The sequence below is a fragment of the Lissotriton vulgaris genome, chromosome 3_1, assembly GCF_964263255.1.
Source record: "Lissotriton vulgaris chromosome 3_1, aLisVul1.2, whole genome shotgun sequence".
NCBI classification, from domain to species: Eukaryota; Metazoa; Chordata; class Amphibia; order Caudata; family Salamandridae; genus Lissotriton; species Lissotriton vulgaris.
The window spans coordinates 629,170,894-629,187,756 of NC_141689.1; the positions used below are offsets into that span (position 1 = coordinate 629,170,894).

Sequence of the window (16,863 nt, forward strand, 5' to 3'; positions counted from 1 at the left end):
TTCCATGACATTATTGCGTAGTCCCTCTCTGTGCACTGCAGGCTTATCGAATGTGATTAGTCTTCCAGTTTGAACCTCTTGGATTGTTGCAAGTTTGGGTATTCTGTTGTTTCTCGGGAGTCCACTGGGCCTACTGTTGATTATAGGCCACATGCTTGTGGTTTTACCAGGTCGATTGATACAACTCTGTTCTCCTTTTTACCAGCAAGGGGCGGTAGTACTACTGATCTTGTTCCGTTGATTGCTAAGACAGGTACTGCTTTTCTGTAAGAAGGCCCAAATTCCTTCTTCACCGCTATTTTTTCTCTGACTAGATCCCCAATCATTGGAATCCAGACAGGCCTTGCTGGGGCCGGTGGTGCCTCGTCAGTGGTAGCTGGCTGTTGCTTTAACTTTATGTTGCTTAAGGATTTTCTTGTTTCATTCAAGTCCTGTAAAACAGCCAAACGGTCTTTATTCTTATCTTCTACCACTGATACCTGACTATCTAAGTCCTGAATGTACATTCTAGTTCCGAACAATAGTTCATATGGGCTGAAACCTTTTAGAGAATTTCTAGGCAAATTGTTAAGACTGATCTGGACACTTATTAAATGTTTGACCCACCCATCACCCGAACCTAATAACTTCGCTGTTATAGATTGCTTTATGTCCCGGTTTTTTCTTTCCACTACACTGTTCCCTTCGGGTGTGATGGACAAGAGTATCGCAAGCCAACGCCCATGCTGGCCATGGCCTCCTTATAAGCTCGAGAGCTGAAAGCAGGACCCTGGTTAGAATGGAACATGGCAATTGCGTATGTGCCGATAAAGACTCGCAGATCTTTTATAACCGTTCTGGCGTCAGCCGAGCGCTGGGGCCACATTTTTAAAGTGGATTTTGTCTTAATGATATACAATGGGACGCGTTTCTCTTGTTTGATTGCGCGGATAGAACGCCTTATGCTTTCTATTAGGGTTCCTGACACTACACTGGCCAGTTCTCCACTGCGATCTCTGTTGCAGTCTACACAATTGTTTGCAAAATCATGAATATCTACGCTCATTCCCGGCCACCAGTACTCTGATTGTAATTCTTTCAGAGAGTCCCTGATTGTTTGGTGTCTCAGACCCAACCCCACATGTGCTTCCTGTGTGAGGAAACCTCTCCGGTTCCTGTTTGGAATTACCCTATCCCCCACTCCAGGGATTCGAGCAAAAGGAACGGAGTTGGCATCAATTACGTATGCATAATTGAGTGGATAGTTCACGGGTAGTGCTGCACAGTCGCCTTTTACGGACGTTTTTACTGCCAGCATGGTTTCCCCATCTATGTATTTTTCTGAACACTTTTTTGTGGCTACAGAAGCCGGTTTAGTTACTTCCGCTATGGCTGTATTAGCCAATGAATTCCCTGCAACGTGAACGCCATCACGTCGATGACTCAGAGTGTGTATCACTTGCGTCTTTTGTAGTTCTTTCTGTAAAAGAACTACCTGTTTCCAAAGCATTTTATGCTTTATTGTGGCACCTGTGTCATCTTTGTAATCATTTTGAATCCAGCTCTGTAACTTGTTGTTGTAAGAGTTGACGCAAAAATGCGAATCGCACACGATTAGTGTGGGGAATTCACGTTCTGCCTTTTCAAGCGCCATCTTTAAACATCTGATTTCAGCTCTTTGAGCCAAACAGTTTCTAACTGATTCAGTTTTTGTTCTTTTCGGTCTGAATTTACCGCACAGCCAGCGACCTTTAACAATCGCGCAGGCTGCATCGTAGGATTTGTTCTCTACGTTAAAATGCTGTATGAATCTGTCTGTATAGATTATACAGGCGTACTGTGGGAGAGGCAGAATTTCGATTGGCAGAGGATATTCTTCTTCATTAGTCAAATCATTCAGTTTTTCGATTTGTGGGGCGAAATAGTATTTCACATCTTCCGCTCCAAGAGAATTTACACACTGTATCCATTTGGGATCCAGTGACACTGTAGGCAGGTTTACTGGGCTGAATAGCGCCTCGAAGGCGGATTCCGCTGTGAGGACATTGATCCTTTTGCCATGTGCTAGTTCTCGTTCATTCGCTAATGCAGTTTCTACTGCTTTCACAGTATTTTATGTAGGACTGAATGTTTTTTCTGCTTGTGTGTACAAGTGTGATTTGTAAGCTATTGGTACCTTTTCTCCCTCATTAGAGGTCAGGTACGTGAATTCGCATCTTCCTGGGATTACTTTGATTACAAGATCGCGTGTGTTATCACGTGTATCTAATTTTGTTTTTGCTAACATGTCTGTTTGCAGTGATCTCAAAATTTCTGTGTGTTTTTTTTTTTTTTTTTTTTTGGAAAACCTTTATTTGACAGTATGTGCAGACAAATACGGGCCTACAACCCACAGGCCGGCCTCGACAATAAAAGGCACATCAGCAAGCAATTAGGCAACTCAGCAGCGTGTCAGAGCAGTCACGAATAGTCCAAGTTACACTATACATAATTGCGCCGCCAAGAGGCAGGATGATGAGGTTTAATTTTAAAGTTTTGAAATAAGTCCATAGCAACAGGTCAAGAAGGATCCGAGTCAAAACAATGCGAATAGGACAGAAGTGGGCAACGATCATCAGAAAAGTCAGCAAGCATTATCCGCAAGACAATCGGCTGTAATCAATGAAGTCAGGATAGAGAATAAACACACCACATGATGACCCCCAATCGCTACCCGCAAGTTCCCAATCCTCCCTTCGACCCAGGGAAATAAGAAAGGAAAAAAATAGAAGATAAAAAGTAATAAAAAGAAAAAAGAAAAAGGGAGAAAAAAGAGGCCCATAGAAAATGAAACGATCAAAGAAATAATCCCCCCACCCTACACGCATGCAGAGGCTACGGCCTACCCCCCCCTAGCAGTGTGTCTGTCGCCCCAAAAGAGTACCCGAAATGTAGGAGAAAGAAAAAGAAGAAGAAAAAGAAAAGAGAAAATTCACATATGATCGGAGGAGGGCCAAGGATATAACCAAAGCAATCAATACCGTTACCCGCGACCACCCAACCCCAGGCCCCGACCTAATACCTATCCAACATGTACCTCCAGCAATTATTATTCACAGTCCCAGCCATGCACGTAGCAGGTTGCAGCGAGAGAAAAAAGCATCCTCAGCCCTGTCCCCTCCGAACCAGCATGACAACGGAGTCCAGTTTCAGAACAGCCAACATGGACGGGACGGGCCACCGTGGAATCCATTGCAGAAGTCGAGGCGCTTGGGACGAGTCAAAATGGATTGGAGCTCGATAGCCAAGTGCAAAAGAAATCGCCACTGCCAGTCCGAAAATAGCACAACAGGGAGCAGGACGAGGCGAAAGGTCCAGCGTAGCGGCCGGCCGATGCACGAAGAGCAAGTCCAGGAGGACGCATAGAAGCATGTCACCAGAGGACAAAGGAGATGGGCAACATGGCGTCCGAGACACAAGCTCCGGCCATAACGAAGGATCAATATCGCCAAACTCCTTCAGGGCAAAGCCGAAGAGTACTGCAGCGGGCACTGAGGCGCATCTCCCCGTCGCTTCCACATACTCCAGATCAGGTGGTCCTCCGTCGATCGATTGAAGATGTGGCGTAGTGTGCAGCACTGAAGAACCATCATGGCCGGCTGGAGAAGCCTCAGCAAGCCGGTCCCCCAAACCAGTGGCAGAGTCGCGAAAGGCCAACCGCAGGTCTTCCAGTGCATCTAGGATATCCCGAAGCCCCAGCGGTGGATCCAGAATGGAGGATTCAGCTGTGACCACCATCCCGGGCGAGCAACTGCGGAGCGCCTCAGAAAGCGAGTCTCCCTCGTCAGCCATCGACTCCCGAGAATTCGTGTAATCTCTGCAGGGCTCAGCTGGTGCAGAAGCGTGAAAGCAGCCGGTCGTAGGGAGGCTCCAATTGCGAGGAAGCCGGCGGAGCAGGGAAACCCTCCGGCAGGCACAGGGTTCCAATGCGGAAAATGGCGTCCGCTACGGAGGGCTGCAACAAAGAAGCAATCCCGGCCCTCTCCCAGCTAGGCCGGGATACACTATGTAGGAGCCGGTTACAGTGTTGCAAGCGAGGCGCGCTGGGCTGCCGAGCGGAGGGAAGGGCTACGGAGAAGAGCCCAGCGCCACACTTCAGGTCCAGTCAACCGGCTCCTCCTCCTCCGCAGCGGCCGCTGCTGTTGTTGTCGCCGCCGGCCGTCCCTTCAAAGCAATGGCCCGGCTGCGGCCACTCGGAAGGCCGGAAAGGAAACAGGGGCTCCACACTGCCGGGACAGCTTCGTTTTCGCCAGGAGTTGAAGCAGCGCGGTCAGGAGAGTTCCACAGGTAAGCGTGGCGCTTGGAGGTACAGGATATATGCCAGGATATCGATGAAAGGCACAAGGGTCGGCGGAGCCGAAGAGCTAGGCGGCCATCTCGGCTGAAGGCTAGGCTCCTCCTCCTTCTGTGTGTTTTTGAGTCCAAGTGATTGGTTTAAAATCAGGTTTAATTAGTTCGTAGAGAGGTTTAACCCTCTCCGCATAATTTAGAATGTAAGTTCTTCCGAAATTCAGGAAGCCTAGAATCGATTGTAAGTTCTTCAACGTTTTTGGTTCTTGGAGTACAGATAATGCCTCATCATCATACATTTGTAGTAACTCTGTTACTCTGGCTGAGAATAGTCCTGGGCTGCTCTTGAATCCCTGTGGGAGCCTACAGAAATTTTTCTGAGACCCCATTACTGAGAAAGCGGTCAAGTATCTGCTTTCTGGTGCAATGTTTTGACAAAAGAAACCATTTGATATGTCTAATGTCGTTTTATATTTTTTCCTAACTATGTTATTCATTAGTGCAGCACTATGCGAATTCTGTACTGCAAATGTTTTGCAACATGCGTTAAGGTGTCTGTAGTCCAAAACTAGACAATATGAATCATCCGGTTTGGAGACAGGAAACAAAGGATTGTTCATTTGAGAGGTGCATGTTTCAATCACCCCCTGGTATTCAAGTTGATCTAAAATCTCCCCGACTTGTTTTTTAGCTTCTTGCTTAATGGGATACTGCCTTCGTGCAGTCGGTTGACTTTTTAACTGGATTTTGTGAGGAGGAGAGTCCTCATCCCATCCTACATGATTTTTATATAATGTTGGTGCCTGGGCTACTGCCCATTTCCTTGCATATGTATATTTAGTGTGAATCGGAATGTGATTCGAGAAGGCAGGCATAATCATTTCTTCGCCACGAGGGCACTCCCTGACAAACTCTGGGGGCCAATCCTTTTCAGCTAACGGAATATCATAGCCTTTTGAGAGTTTATCCCAAAATAGACCCTTTATTTTCCTAGTCTTATCACCCTCTATACGCAGTGTTATTTCGTATATCTTATGGGGCTCGCTAACTCTGGTGTTGGCAGTTTCTACTTGAATGTATTCATTCGTGTCCACTGTCTCCAGATGACTCATCAGGATCTTGCGAGCTATACTGATTTCTGCTGCACTGTCTAGCATTGTCTGTGCCCACTCCCCGTTTTTCAACTGTGTCCTCAGTATTCTCGGCATGTTCGATTACTCTAATACTGGCTACCTTCTTTCTTGGAAATTGAGATTTTTTACTTTGAGCAGATTCCTTGTCTTTGGACTTGGTGTGCTCTCCTGGGTCTGACCGTCCTCTTCTTTCCGATTTCTGCGAAAAAGATCGAGAGGGACGTGTATCAATACTTTGACATCTATCAGGCTTCTTCAAATTATCCCTATTTCTAAGGTTATACCTTTTCTCAGAGGGCTCCCTCTGGGGAGACTGGTGTTCTCGAGTCGGAGTTCTTTCCCTCCGTCGAGGAGACCTTCCTCTGGACTGGAAAACTTTTTCTTTGGGAGTGGATTGTTTATTTCCATCCCAGCTCTTTTTAGGAGTATTTGAATTATTTTTAATAAATAATTTTTCAGGATTTTCGAGCAGTTGGGGCTTTACTGGTTTTCCACCCAAGCTGTCTCTACCTAGTTCTTCATAACATTTTTCTATAATTCTGGCAAGCGCAATTGGTTGATCTGTTATATCTGTTTCCTTCAATTTCTGGCAGATCGTTTTATCCTCCATTGTCTATTGAACTAACTCTCTATATGCCTTTGTTAATTCTCTTATTATAACTAAGAGTTCTTCACTTGACATTTTATCAATGTCTGGATGTGGTGTGTAGCTGGCTAGAACCGGCCACGTTGCTCCTGGTCTACCTAGTGGACCGAGCCTGGTAATATGATCATTATGTTTTAGGGCGCCTTTAAACCAGATCAAATGCTCTTGGAATTTTAATGGGATTTCAATCTCCTCGAAAGGAGCGTACTCTTCCGGTGGATCCCCTATTTTGCAATAGTGGAACTCGTGTGTTGCGGTGTTTGCCGCTGGAAATTTTATCCAAGAATAGAATACCTCTGTCTGCCGATATTCGTGTGCCTCTATCACGAAGACGACTGTGCCACCTTGTGTGGTCAGTCCATTGTCTATAAGTTTTAACGTTATAGATTTTCTTAAATGTACCGGAATGATTATTGCACCCCGTTCATTAATTTCATCGGGACCCTGCTGAGTCACATTTACTGCGGCATCAACGGTTCCGTTTTCAGTGTCTGACATTTTATTGTCAAAAAGGTTTTTGCAGAGCAGGTCTCTAAGGAGACAAAGATTAGGTGCACAATATTTTGGAACACTGTATCCTTCAACGTTGAATAAACCAGAGCTTTACATAGGAATCTCTTCCTACTAAGTTCGGGCGGATTTTAACCTTTCACCCACTCCAGACGTCTATTGGAGTATTTACGGTAGAAAGGAGTCTGTGTGAAAAATGCACGACTGAGGTACTCTAACGTCTTGCGTTAGTTTTATCGCCTTACCAAACGTTGGGCGCCATGTAGTGTAGTTCCTATTTTCCCAATAGGCTCTGCGCATTGGAATAACATAAACAGCAGTTTTGACGTAGAAGTGCGGTCTTCCAGGTCTCTACTGACTATGCTAAACTTAATTGGGTTTGTTACCAACTAGCTCAGAGGTCACTGGAAACGTTCTTGACTGAATAGGAAGTGATCAGCTTCCCTGGTACAGACAAGAAGGATTCAGTTTTCCAACAACCGCATAAACATGACAACTTTGCTCCTTAGAATAAGAGTCCATCTCTAGAGTCGTGTGAAACAATAGACAGTTATTTTACTCAGTCAGTTGTGCAGATTACTTTCACCAAAATGCAGATAATAGAGAGACGGGCATTTTCAATAAAAGGTATTATTTATTGAACTGTCTTTCTTCTTGTGCAAGAGAAATGAATTGCCACAATTGCAAGACTTGTTATTATAAAAAGTGTGTACCGTAAAATGAGGATTGCGAAATAATACTGTAAAAGCATTGATATGGTTTCTTAGCCATAAAATGGTTAAAATGAATAAAATATATACATTCATATATACATTCAGCTAACGTACTCAACTGGTGCTTCTAACTACGCCTACCCCAGTGTACCTGACCTAAGCCTAATACGTGGGAGGGAGTAAGTAAGTAGCAGTTTTAGTTAAGTTGGTTTTGCCAAGGTTTGCTTCCAGAATTCTCTCTAAGGGTTTAGTCAACACCATACCTCTGAAATAGAATCTTGGAGGTCTTGTATCTCCTTCCAGGACTCGATATCCCAGTTACTCGCAAGAGTAGGCTGGAAACGCCGGAGCTGGATTTTCTCGGCAGGAGAAAAGACAGCGTCTCTCTCAGCGCGTCAAGGAGGAGGAGGGGCAGCTTGCATCTGCTGGGCTCTGCAGGGGACAGCTGATCTGCTCCTGTGTTCACCACACCATCGCTATCATCGATGTCGTTGAGGCAGCGTTTGCTTAAGGCAACGTTGGTAATATTTATACCTGAATGGTGCCTTGTTTGACGTAAGTTTTTGGACATAAGACGTCAATAAAGATGTCACTAGGAAGTGATCGTCTCTCAGTGCTCATTAGAGTTCTATTACTAATCAAAACATAGCAAGCGGGGCTTTCCCAGGTTGCTGAGTTGTATCTTGTTGAAGAACTCGGAGTGTAATCTAGGAATCTTAGATTGTGGCTTCTGCTGTGTCATTTGCTCTAATGAGCTGCAGAGGAAGAGATTCTGAATTGTGGCTCTGATCGTGTTAGGCCAGAGACGAGTTTCTGAAATATCGCTCTTGATCGTTTATGCCATTATAGGGGTACAAATGGATTACAGCCGTATAGGGGCATAAGGTCACAGTATTGATCGGGGTCCTAGATTAGAACACGACACTAATTTTGGGTATTGATAGTTTAATCACTTTTAATCTGTGGCTCATGACCTTTGATGATGATTAGATAAAGAGTTTAAACCTACCCTGAGTCTGTGGTTATTATATGAGTGCAAATATTATGGTATTTTGATTGCCTTTTCTTCACAACTAACTCCCTGATCCATGTGGTCATAGGTATCACGTGACAAGGATTGGTAAGTCAATGGTATAGGAATTTGGTGAAAATAAAATAACTGGTAGTAGAGTGTGGGTTACCCGATTAAGTAAATGTGTATTTTTGAATTATGGGCCCAGGTGAGTATTGGTAAATTACAGTCGGGTGACCTGCGCGCTCTATCAGTTACAAACAAGCTAACAAAATTGCTCATAACTCAGCTAGTTTTCTGCTCTGAGAACATTTTAATGCTTTTAATATAGCTGTAGCCATATTTTCAGAGAGCATAGTGACCCGCAAGGCACACTGATTCAGCAGTCTCAGATCTTAAATGTCACTTTATTGCGGATTTATTTAAATATACAATTAATTATATCCCTTCCATTTAGCCAAATGCAAATAAGTGCCTTGTTTCTCTCATATTGAGCTTTCACTCCCCTAGTTTCTGTCCTTCTTTTCTCCTCTTAGTGAGGAGGACTTTTCTTCTTTGGTCCAACATATTAAATTTTCAGGACCTGCATAGGATAATCTTCCAGCAAGGGTGCACAAAAGCCTTTCATTAGTAGAACAGTATCATCCTAGAAATATTCTCAATGCACCTTTTAGCTAGATGCATTCCTAAGCATTTTAAACTTGATCCCTGTTCTGAAGAAGACCTTGCTGGGTCCAGACAAGTCTGCTTTTGTCCAACCTGTTATCTTCCTTTCATGATCAGAATTCTAGAAAGAGCAGCGTTTCACCAGTTAGTAGAGCATGTAGAGTGTAAATATCACCCAAATCCTGTCATAATGGACTTTTCCCCTGGTTATGGAAATGAGAAAGTGATAGTCTCTATATTGGATGAATTGTGCCATTCCATTCCTGCTGCTGCAGTTTTACTCGATTTGTCATCAGCATTCAAAACAGCAGACCACCAACTACTAACTGTAGACCACCAACTACTTTTTTCCAGGCTCACGTACTTAGACAGCCCTTTCTTTCTTGGTTTATTGACTTTTTCCCCAGAGAGAACTCAACAAATTCTTGCTCCATCAGACTGGTAACCGATGGAGTGCTCTATGTTACCAGCTCTTCTTTTCAATCTTCATACAATTCCTTTAGCTCACCTTCTCCTGTCGTAGGATTTGGCAATTTTATATATATAGATGACAATCAAATTATTTTCAAAGTCTTTGGTTCAGTTCCTAACTATGACTCTCATCTGCACGACTGTCTGTCTAGGGTCGAGAGATGAATATATGCCAATCATCTAACATTTAATGGAGAGAAGACCAAGAGTCTATGACCAGTGATATCTTTCCGGTTTTGCGATTGGCTGTACTGGTTTCCATCCCGAGCCAAAAGCCAATCATTGTTGCATGTATACAAAACATTTTGGTATGAAATTCGACTCAGCGCTTTCCAATGATAGCACACTTAATGCGGTGGGAAGTTTTTGGCCCAGATGCATGAAGCTAAAAACCGCTCGTAAAGGGGCAGATTCTCAGAATCTGCCCTTTTGCGACCGGTACTTTTGCATTTGGGATGCATCATCCCAAATGCAAAAATCGCAATTTAAGAAATCACAAAATTGCGATTTCTTAAATTGCTATTGCATTTAAGGAATCTCAATTTGAGATTCCTTAAATGCAATGCATTAAAGTTTAAAAAATAGAGATTTCGCTAATAGGGCTCGCAAATTACCACGAAGTTGAACTTCATGGTAATTTGCAAAAACTTTGAAAATTGCACTAAAGTGCATTTTTCAAAGTTTTATGTTGCGCACACACATGCCCTAAGGGCATGTGTGTGCGCAACATATGTGCACAGATCAATTTCTGGGGTGCAACAGGGTGTCCTTTGGACACCCCTGCACCCTTGAAATCGTATTCTCAATTTGTGATTCGCTAATTGCAATTCGCAAATTGAGAATGTCTTCCCATTCATTTCTATGGGCCTCTAGGACTATAGGAATGGATGGGGAGGTATTCCATAAATGTGATTCGCAATTTGCAATTCGCAATTAAGGAATTTTAGGAAATCGCTATTTTTTAAGCGATTTCTTCATGCATAGCATTTTGCTATTCCTTATTAGCGAATCCTTATTTTTCGCTAATAAGGAATCACAAAATGGATGCTTGATGCATCTAGGGTTTGTTTATGTACTTTAAAACATATTCTTCACTTTTCTCATAAAATACAAATTCAGAATGTTTTAATTTCTGTGCAACAGGACTTCTGCAATTTGATGCATCTGAACCTATCTTAAAGTGCTATTTGCAAACTTCAACTGTAGGAACATTATGCTGTCAGATTAGCTTTGGGTCTAAAGTTAATGGATGTCATTTCAGCTGCCCTGACTATTTTCCACTGGCTGCTTGTCAACGAATGGACCACATTTGAATTGCTTTGCTTGGTACACAAATTTGTATGTGCCTCCAGCCCCTATCTTAACTGATATATCCCAGGGCGTTCGTTGAGAATTAGGGGCAAGTTTCTTCTTGAGGCCATAAGTTCCTTTGGGAGGTTGAGTCTTCTTTGTGGTAGCTGCCATAAACTGTAATTTACTCTCTCGCCTGCTCTATGTCAAGAGTCAAACCTGCAGAAGTCTAGGAAGGTTCTGAAGACTTTACCCCTTCCACATTTACCTTACTCTCTGTTTTGGGTTTCTTGAGTTAAGGCAGCTTATGAGTTTTCATTTTTTTCCTCATTTGAACATCAAGATATACTATCAGGTGAATTTCCGTGCTTTATAAAACAATAATTTGCAAGTATAGCTATGGTGAGTGTTGAATGGAGGGACTGGCTGTGAATTATAGGATGGGGACTAGCGACTTTCACTAGAAGTTTCTTCCGTTAAGGACGTGAGGAATTTCTTCAGTTTCAAAAAAAGTAAAAGCTCTGTTAACTAACTGAATTAAGTAACTCTGTCAAGTACAGAATGGTAGAAAAAATGATGTGTGTGTCATTGCAGTGCATAACCACAGAGTGCTGATTCCTCGAGATTACAGTACACAGAGACAACTGACTCACGATGATGTACACTATATTCTTCCCATTGAATCAGACATGTAGCAATAAAGAAGAGCAATGCAACACCTGGTGTGGCAAGGTAGGCTGGTAAGAAACTGGGTTACTGGTTGAGGGAGATAGAAGCCCTACTTAGGCAACAATCATTATCCTTGTCAGGATGAACCTCAAAAGATCACTAAATTAACCTGTGCTTACCCCTCTGGTAGGTTGGCACAAAGCAGTAAGGTTTAACTTGTGTACAGTATTTATGTAGCATACAAACAGTAACAATGTGAAAACAAAACACAAAAAATTCCAAAACAATTTAGCAAAAAAATGAACATTTTAATAAATAAAATCATACCAATATCACAAAAATACAATTCGTAGTACAGGAGATATATATATATAGCTCCTAAAAGAAAAAAAGTGCTACTTGTGGTCATCTGGTCTTGCTGGACTGGGGAAAAGTCACAAGTTTAGGCCAACCGTGAGAGAGCGTGGGGCAAATACCAACCGCAGATTAGTCCCACTGAAAAAGTTACTTTCTAAAAGCCCATCGCAAAGAGTTCAGTTTGCAGTGGAGGAGGCAGCAAGAAATGGGGAAAGCGTCCCGGATGGCCACAGCCGTAGCCTGAAGAGCAGGTGTGGTGTAGCTGATGGTCATCACTGTAGTTTCGTGTTGACGGTCAGCGCGGGCTATCATTGCTGTGGTGCAAAGTGCAGAACTGGAGTTGACAGTCGTCTCTGGCGATTGCAGTAGCATGATAAGTTGGGTTCATCAGAGCTTCGCATTGACAATTGTCACTGGCGGCAGAGTCTTGGTGTGAACAGGCCAGTTTGCGTTCGGGAAAAGACCAAAACTTCAGGATTTCACCTTTCTTCACAGGTGGAGTTCAACTGTTGAGGCAGCTCTTGGGGGCTGGGAACTCACTCCAGCAGAGGCCAGCAGGGCTCAGGCAGGTCCATTTGGGCAGTTGCAGGGAGGCCTCTGACCTTTATGTGCCCCTGCAGCTCAGACAACTGACCCTTTGAGTCACTCAGGTTAGCTTGTGATGAAGGGAGCAGGTCTAGATTTCCTTCTCAGAGAGCAAAGCGGTCCCAACTCAGCAGGCATTTTTTCGGGGTTGCAAGGCAGTCCTTCTTCTGGAGGTCCAATATTTATATCTGGTGCCAGCCTTTAAACTGGGGTATTCCTTATATTGCCCCCAAATCTAGATCTGGAAAGTTCTTCTCTTCCACCTCAAGGCTCCAAAACGTTTGGGGTGGCAAAAGGCTCGAGTCATGTTCCCTTGTTCTTGCTGGAGGCAAGCCCTTTGAAATGTAAGTGGGGCAATGCACAGCTCCACACAGAGCCATTAGGCAGGTCGGCCCATTCTGACCACACCTAGTCCCCTTTTGTGTCACTGTCTGGAAGTAAAACACAAACCCAACAGCAGAGCAATTCACAGTCATGTGACCCAGGATACTGACATAAGGAACAAGGTTTAGAACAAGAAAATGGTAACTTTCTAAAAGTGGCAATTTCAGATTTGTGACTTAAAATCAGGCTTTACCATTACAGAGGATTTTAAATCACAATTCATATGAGCGTAAACACTATATCTCTATCTGCTTCGAATCAAATGTTATCATTTATTAACTGTAATGAGCGAACACAGTGTTAGTCACTGGGAGAGATAGGCTTTGCAACAGCGACAAACGATGTCAGGAGTTTTTCCCTGCCAGGACAAGTAAAATGTAAATATAATTGTCCTACTTTTTAAATACAGCGCAAGATGCCCTATGAGCCTTAATAAACCTACCTTAAGGGGGACCCAAATGTAATAAAAACGTAAATGTAGACCTGGCAAAAGATTTATTTTGCCAGGTCGAAATAGCAGTTTAAAACTGCAATATAGGCTGCAGTCACAGGCCTGAGAAATGTTTTAAAAGGCTACTTTAGTGGGTGGCACAATGACTGCTGCATGCTCACAAGTAGCATTTAATTTACAGTCCCTAGACACATGCAAGAGCATTTACTAGGGATGTACAAGTAATTAATTGTGCCAATCAGTTGTAGGCCAGTTGAACCGTGTTTGAATGAGTGAGCACAAGTACTTTATCACTGGTTAGCAGTAGTAAAAGTGCACAGAGTCTAAAAGCCAACAAAAACGATTTAAGTAAACAAGAGATGTAAAGGCAAAACGTTTGGGGGGGAAGCACACCAAGGATGTCAGATCTATCAGGCTGTATTATACTTTACACCTTTTATAGTAGTCAAAAGAATGACAAACTTCATCTCCTGCTCAGTCTTCTTAGTGGAGGCAAGTATAGTGCCAAATCTGTGTAGAACGTATTAAGAGGGATACACAAATTACTGGGCAACGAGGTTCTCGTTACTGGTGATGAGAAATGGTCTCATGAACCGGGACTGAACTTGCCAGCTGTAACAATGATGAGTACAGAGGATTGAATATTGGACTCTGTTTTATATTGCATAGAGGGTGTGATCCCTGTACGCCTTCTATGATTGTGTAGTGGTAACCATCTGTTGCTGGTCGGAGATCTGTACATTGCACAACCTCTCGCCTATGCCAATTGGGTTTAATACTTGGAAGGGGATCTATTATGGCAACGTGTGAGTACGCTTGCTGTAGTTACCATAGAAGGGCAACAGTGTAGCTGAAGATTGAACGGGTGCTGCAAATGAACTCCATTGGTGGCAATAAGGACATTAATGGAGTCTCTGAAGAATAGGGAGATACTGCACCATCACGTGGAATGTCCTTCTGGCTGGGGGTGAAATGTAGTTAATTAACTGACTCTGACATTAATAATCTTCCAGAAGAACACTGTGAACAGTGGTCATATGTCTCTTATGATTAATTTAGTTATGTAACCGAAAGCATTTATGGGAAGCACATCATTTTCCACGGGGCTCATCATTTTCCGACAGCTTGGTTGATACCTTTCACCATAAAATATCAAACACAGTAGACAAACTGGCATCCCTCTGGCTGACTAAAATGATGGCCTAGAATACATTTACTAACAAACGGTACAACAGTGATCTGGCTAAAATGCAGTAGAAATTCCACATAGCACACAAATGAAGTGTCACAGTCATAAGCAGGAAATGTCTAGTTACAGAAGCTAGAAGGCACACAATCATCACAAGCTTCCCGGTGAGCCGAACTGTGCGTTCCCCTGTGCAGTCGACTGCCCCCCAACCTCCTCCACCCGAATATAATCGTGTTACAGTAGGTTATTAGACCTCTTCAAGAGCATGTTGAACAGTACTTCATCCAGAATGATAGCTAGGCAAAAATCCAAACCCTTGTAAGGGTAAGGTAAGAAATCACAGATGCCAAATATCACAGGATACCTTTTTGTCCCCCTTGACTAAGGCCAGCAAGCTGTAATGGATAAGGCAGGGCCGGTAACCAGGTAGCATGAGGTGTAGAATGAGAGTAGGCACAAGAGGGCCTCCATTGATGCCCGACTTTATTGGAAACCGGTCCTGCTAGGTCGGAGCATGAGGACCAGGGAAGAAAGCCGAGTGGATTGTGTAAAGGGTAGTAAGAAGAAAAAAACTTGAGGGCAGAAGGCCCAGGAATTATAGTAGAATGGGCAGTGCAGACTGAAATGGGAGGGTTCTATACCAATGGTAGAAAATGGCTTGTAGTCCACAAAAATGCTGACTATGACGATGTAAAAAGAATGCGTGCTATGGTGAGAAATTGATGGGAGCAAGAACTTGGGGACTGGTACACCCAAGTACAGGACTGGAGCGGGGGGGAGGGGGTTATTTACTCGTGCCAGGGTGTATTTTGTGGGACAATTTGGCTGTGAAGTGGGATCCTGTGAGAGGGATGGGTACCTGATCAGTTAAAAACCCTGGTGAAACAGTTTCATTTGTCAAAAAATTAGATGAGTATTACCTCAGCCGAATTTACACAGACAACTGGGAGAAATGTCTGCATTTGCATGTAACTCAGGATCCAGAGTTTATCAGGATGCAATCAATGCAGGCTCACGAAGCTGGCAAGACAAGACTATTTGCAATGCAGCTAATATTTCACCATCATTAAAGGAGAGGCTATGAAGACGTTTAAGCTGAAGGTATGGTAATATCGTTTCTGCAGGCAAAACCACAATTAAGTTGCTTGCAACATTCTGGACAGAAAGGGTATTTTCAGATTGTCGAATGGGTTCCAAGAGTGGGGATCTTTGTGGGATAGAACTATGCAGTTGTGCCTTTATACCATGCCACAACAACCTTCTAGAGGTGCCAAAGAAAACGAACTTCCCAAGTAAACCCTAGTTTAGGGAGGGAAAGAGAAACCATGCCTGACTCATCAGGCCGTGGGAACTGAAAGTGGTGTGCAGCCCCATGGCACTGTACATTCAAAATGAAATCTGTAAAGGATTCCTATGTACTTAACTTTGGGCACAAAATTAAAATAAATTGTGATAAAGCATGTTGATTAGGAAAAGTATACCTTTATCTATAACATATTTTTAATTACTTACTTCAGCAAAGATGGGCTTTTGCGGGGTTCCATGCTGTACAACCAATGCCGCCAATCAAAATCCTGCTCTCCAGAAGGTGGCGAATGTTTACCAAAGCCATTCTGAAATGCTCTGAAATAAAAGTTTTAGGCTTAGAAGGTGACCATTTTCCAATAAATGTAATTTTAAAATTACCTCAAACCTTAGTTTACGCTTTGCCATACAAAGCAGAATATATATTTAAATGACTTTGTGATGGTCACAGCAGCGCACATACTTCAGTCCCTCACAAACAATTCAAAACCGATATCAAGCAATGCTTTGGTCCAACTTTATTCACAGTAATAACTGCCTTTACTTTAGTAAATTAATAAAGTGAACATGATTTAGGTCAACTGTATATTGCCATGTGTTAGATGTTATTCTGTGACATGATTATGTTTTCTTGCCTACTGTTGAAAATAAACATGTGGGTGAATGATTCTACCAGGAAGTTGGCTGCTACTCCTACATTTTGTATCCCAGAAGCTGAGCTTCCTGTAGACAGTAGAACATCTCCTTCTTTGAGCCCAAAAGCAGAGACCAATAGCTACAAACACCGATATACGGTAGAATGGACAGTGTGGCTTCCTCTTAAGCCATGCAGCTTCTGCCCTTTCTAGGTTACCTCTCTTCCATTCCCCTTACCAAGCACTGCTTCTCATTTACCACCCATCCGTTTCTTTTCCAGTACAGTAACTTTGCTGTCAAATAACAGAATGTCCAGGTCAGTCCTTAATTATCCTCCTTGGCTTTGAGGACTGAGCATTACCCTGCTGGTAGTCACGGTGCCTATTGTCTAGCAATCCTGCGGATACCGAGTAAGTGCCTCCAAAAGAAGCCTCCAATCTGAGGAAAACTCTGTAGCAGAAAAATACCTCAAAGAGAGTTGATACAGAGTAGTGAATAACAGCCCGGCATGAACAGAAGGAACCAAGTAAGGCAACAT

General features: G+C 43.2%; 1 protein-coding gene across 1 annotated transcript in view; it reads right to left on the reverse strand.

The window, feature by feature from the left end:
• The window catches only part of KIAA0825 (KIAA0825 ortholog), a 2,177,598-nt gene that overhangs the window by 1,116,583 nt on the left and 1,044,152 nt on the right, over positions 1 to 16,863 (reverse strand). The window contains exon 12 of the mRNA XM_086960919.1: positions 15,897 to 16,007. Within this exon, the coding sequence (XP_086817045.1) occupies positions 15,897 to 16,007 (111 nt within the window). The remainder of the gene's footprint in view (positions 1 to 15,896; positions 16,008 to 16,863) is intronic.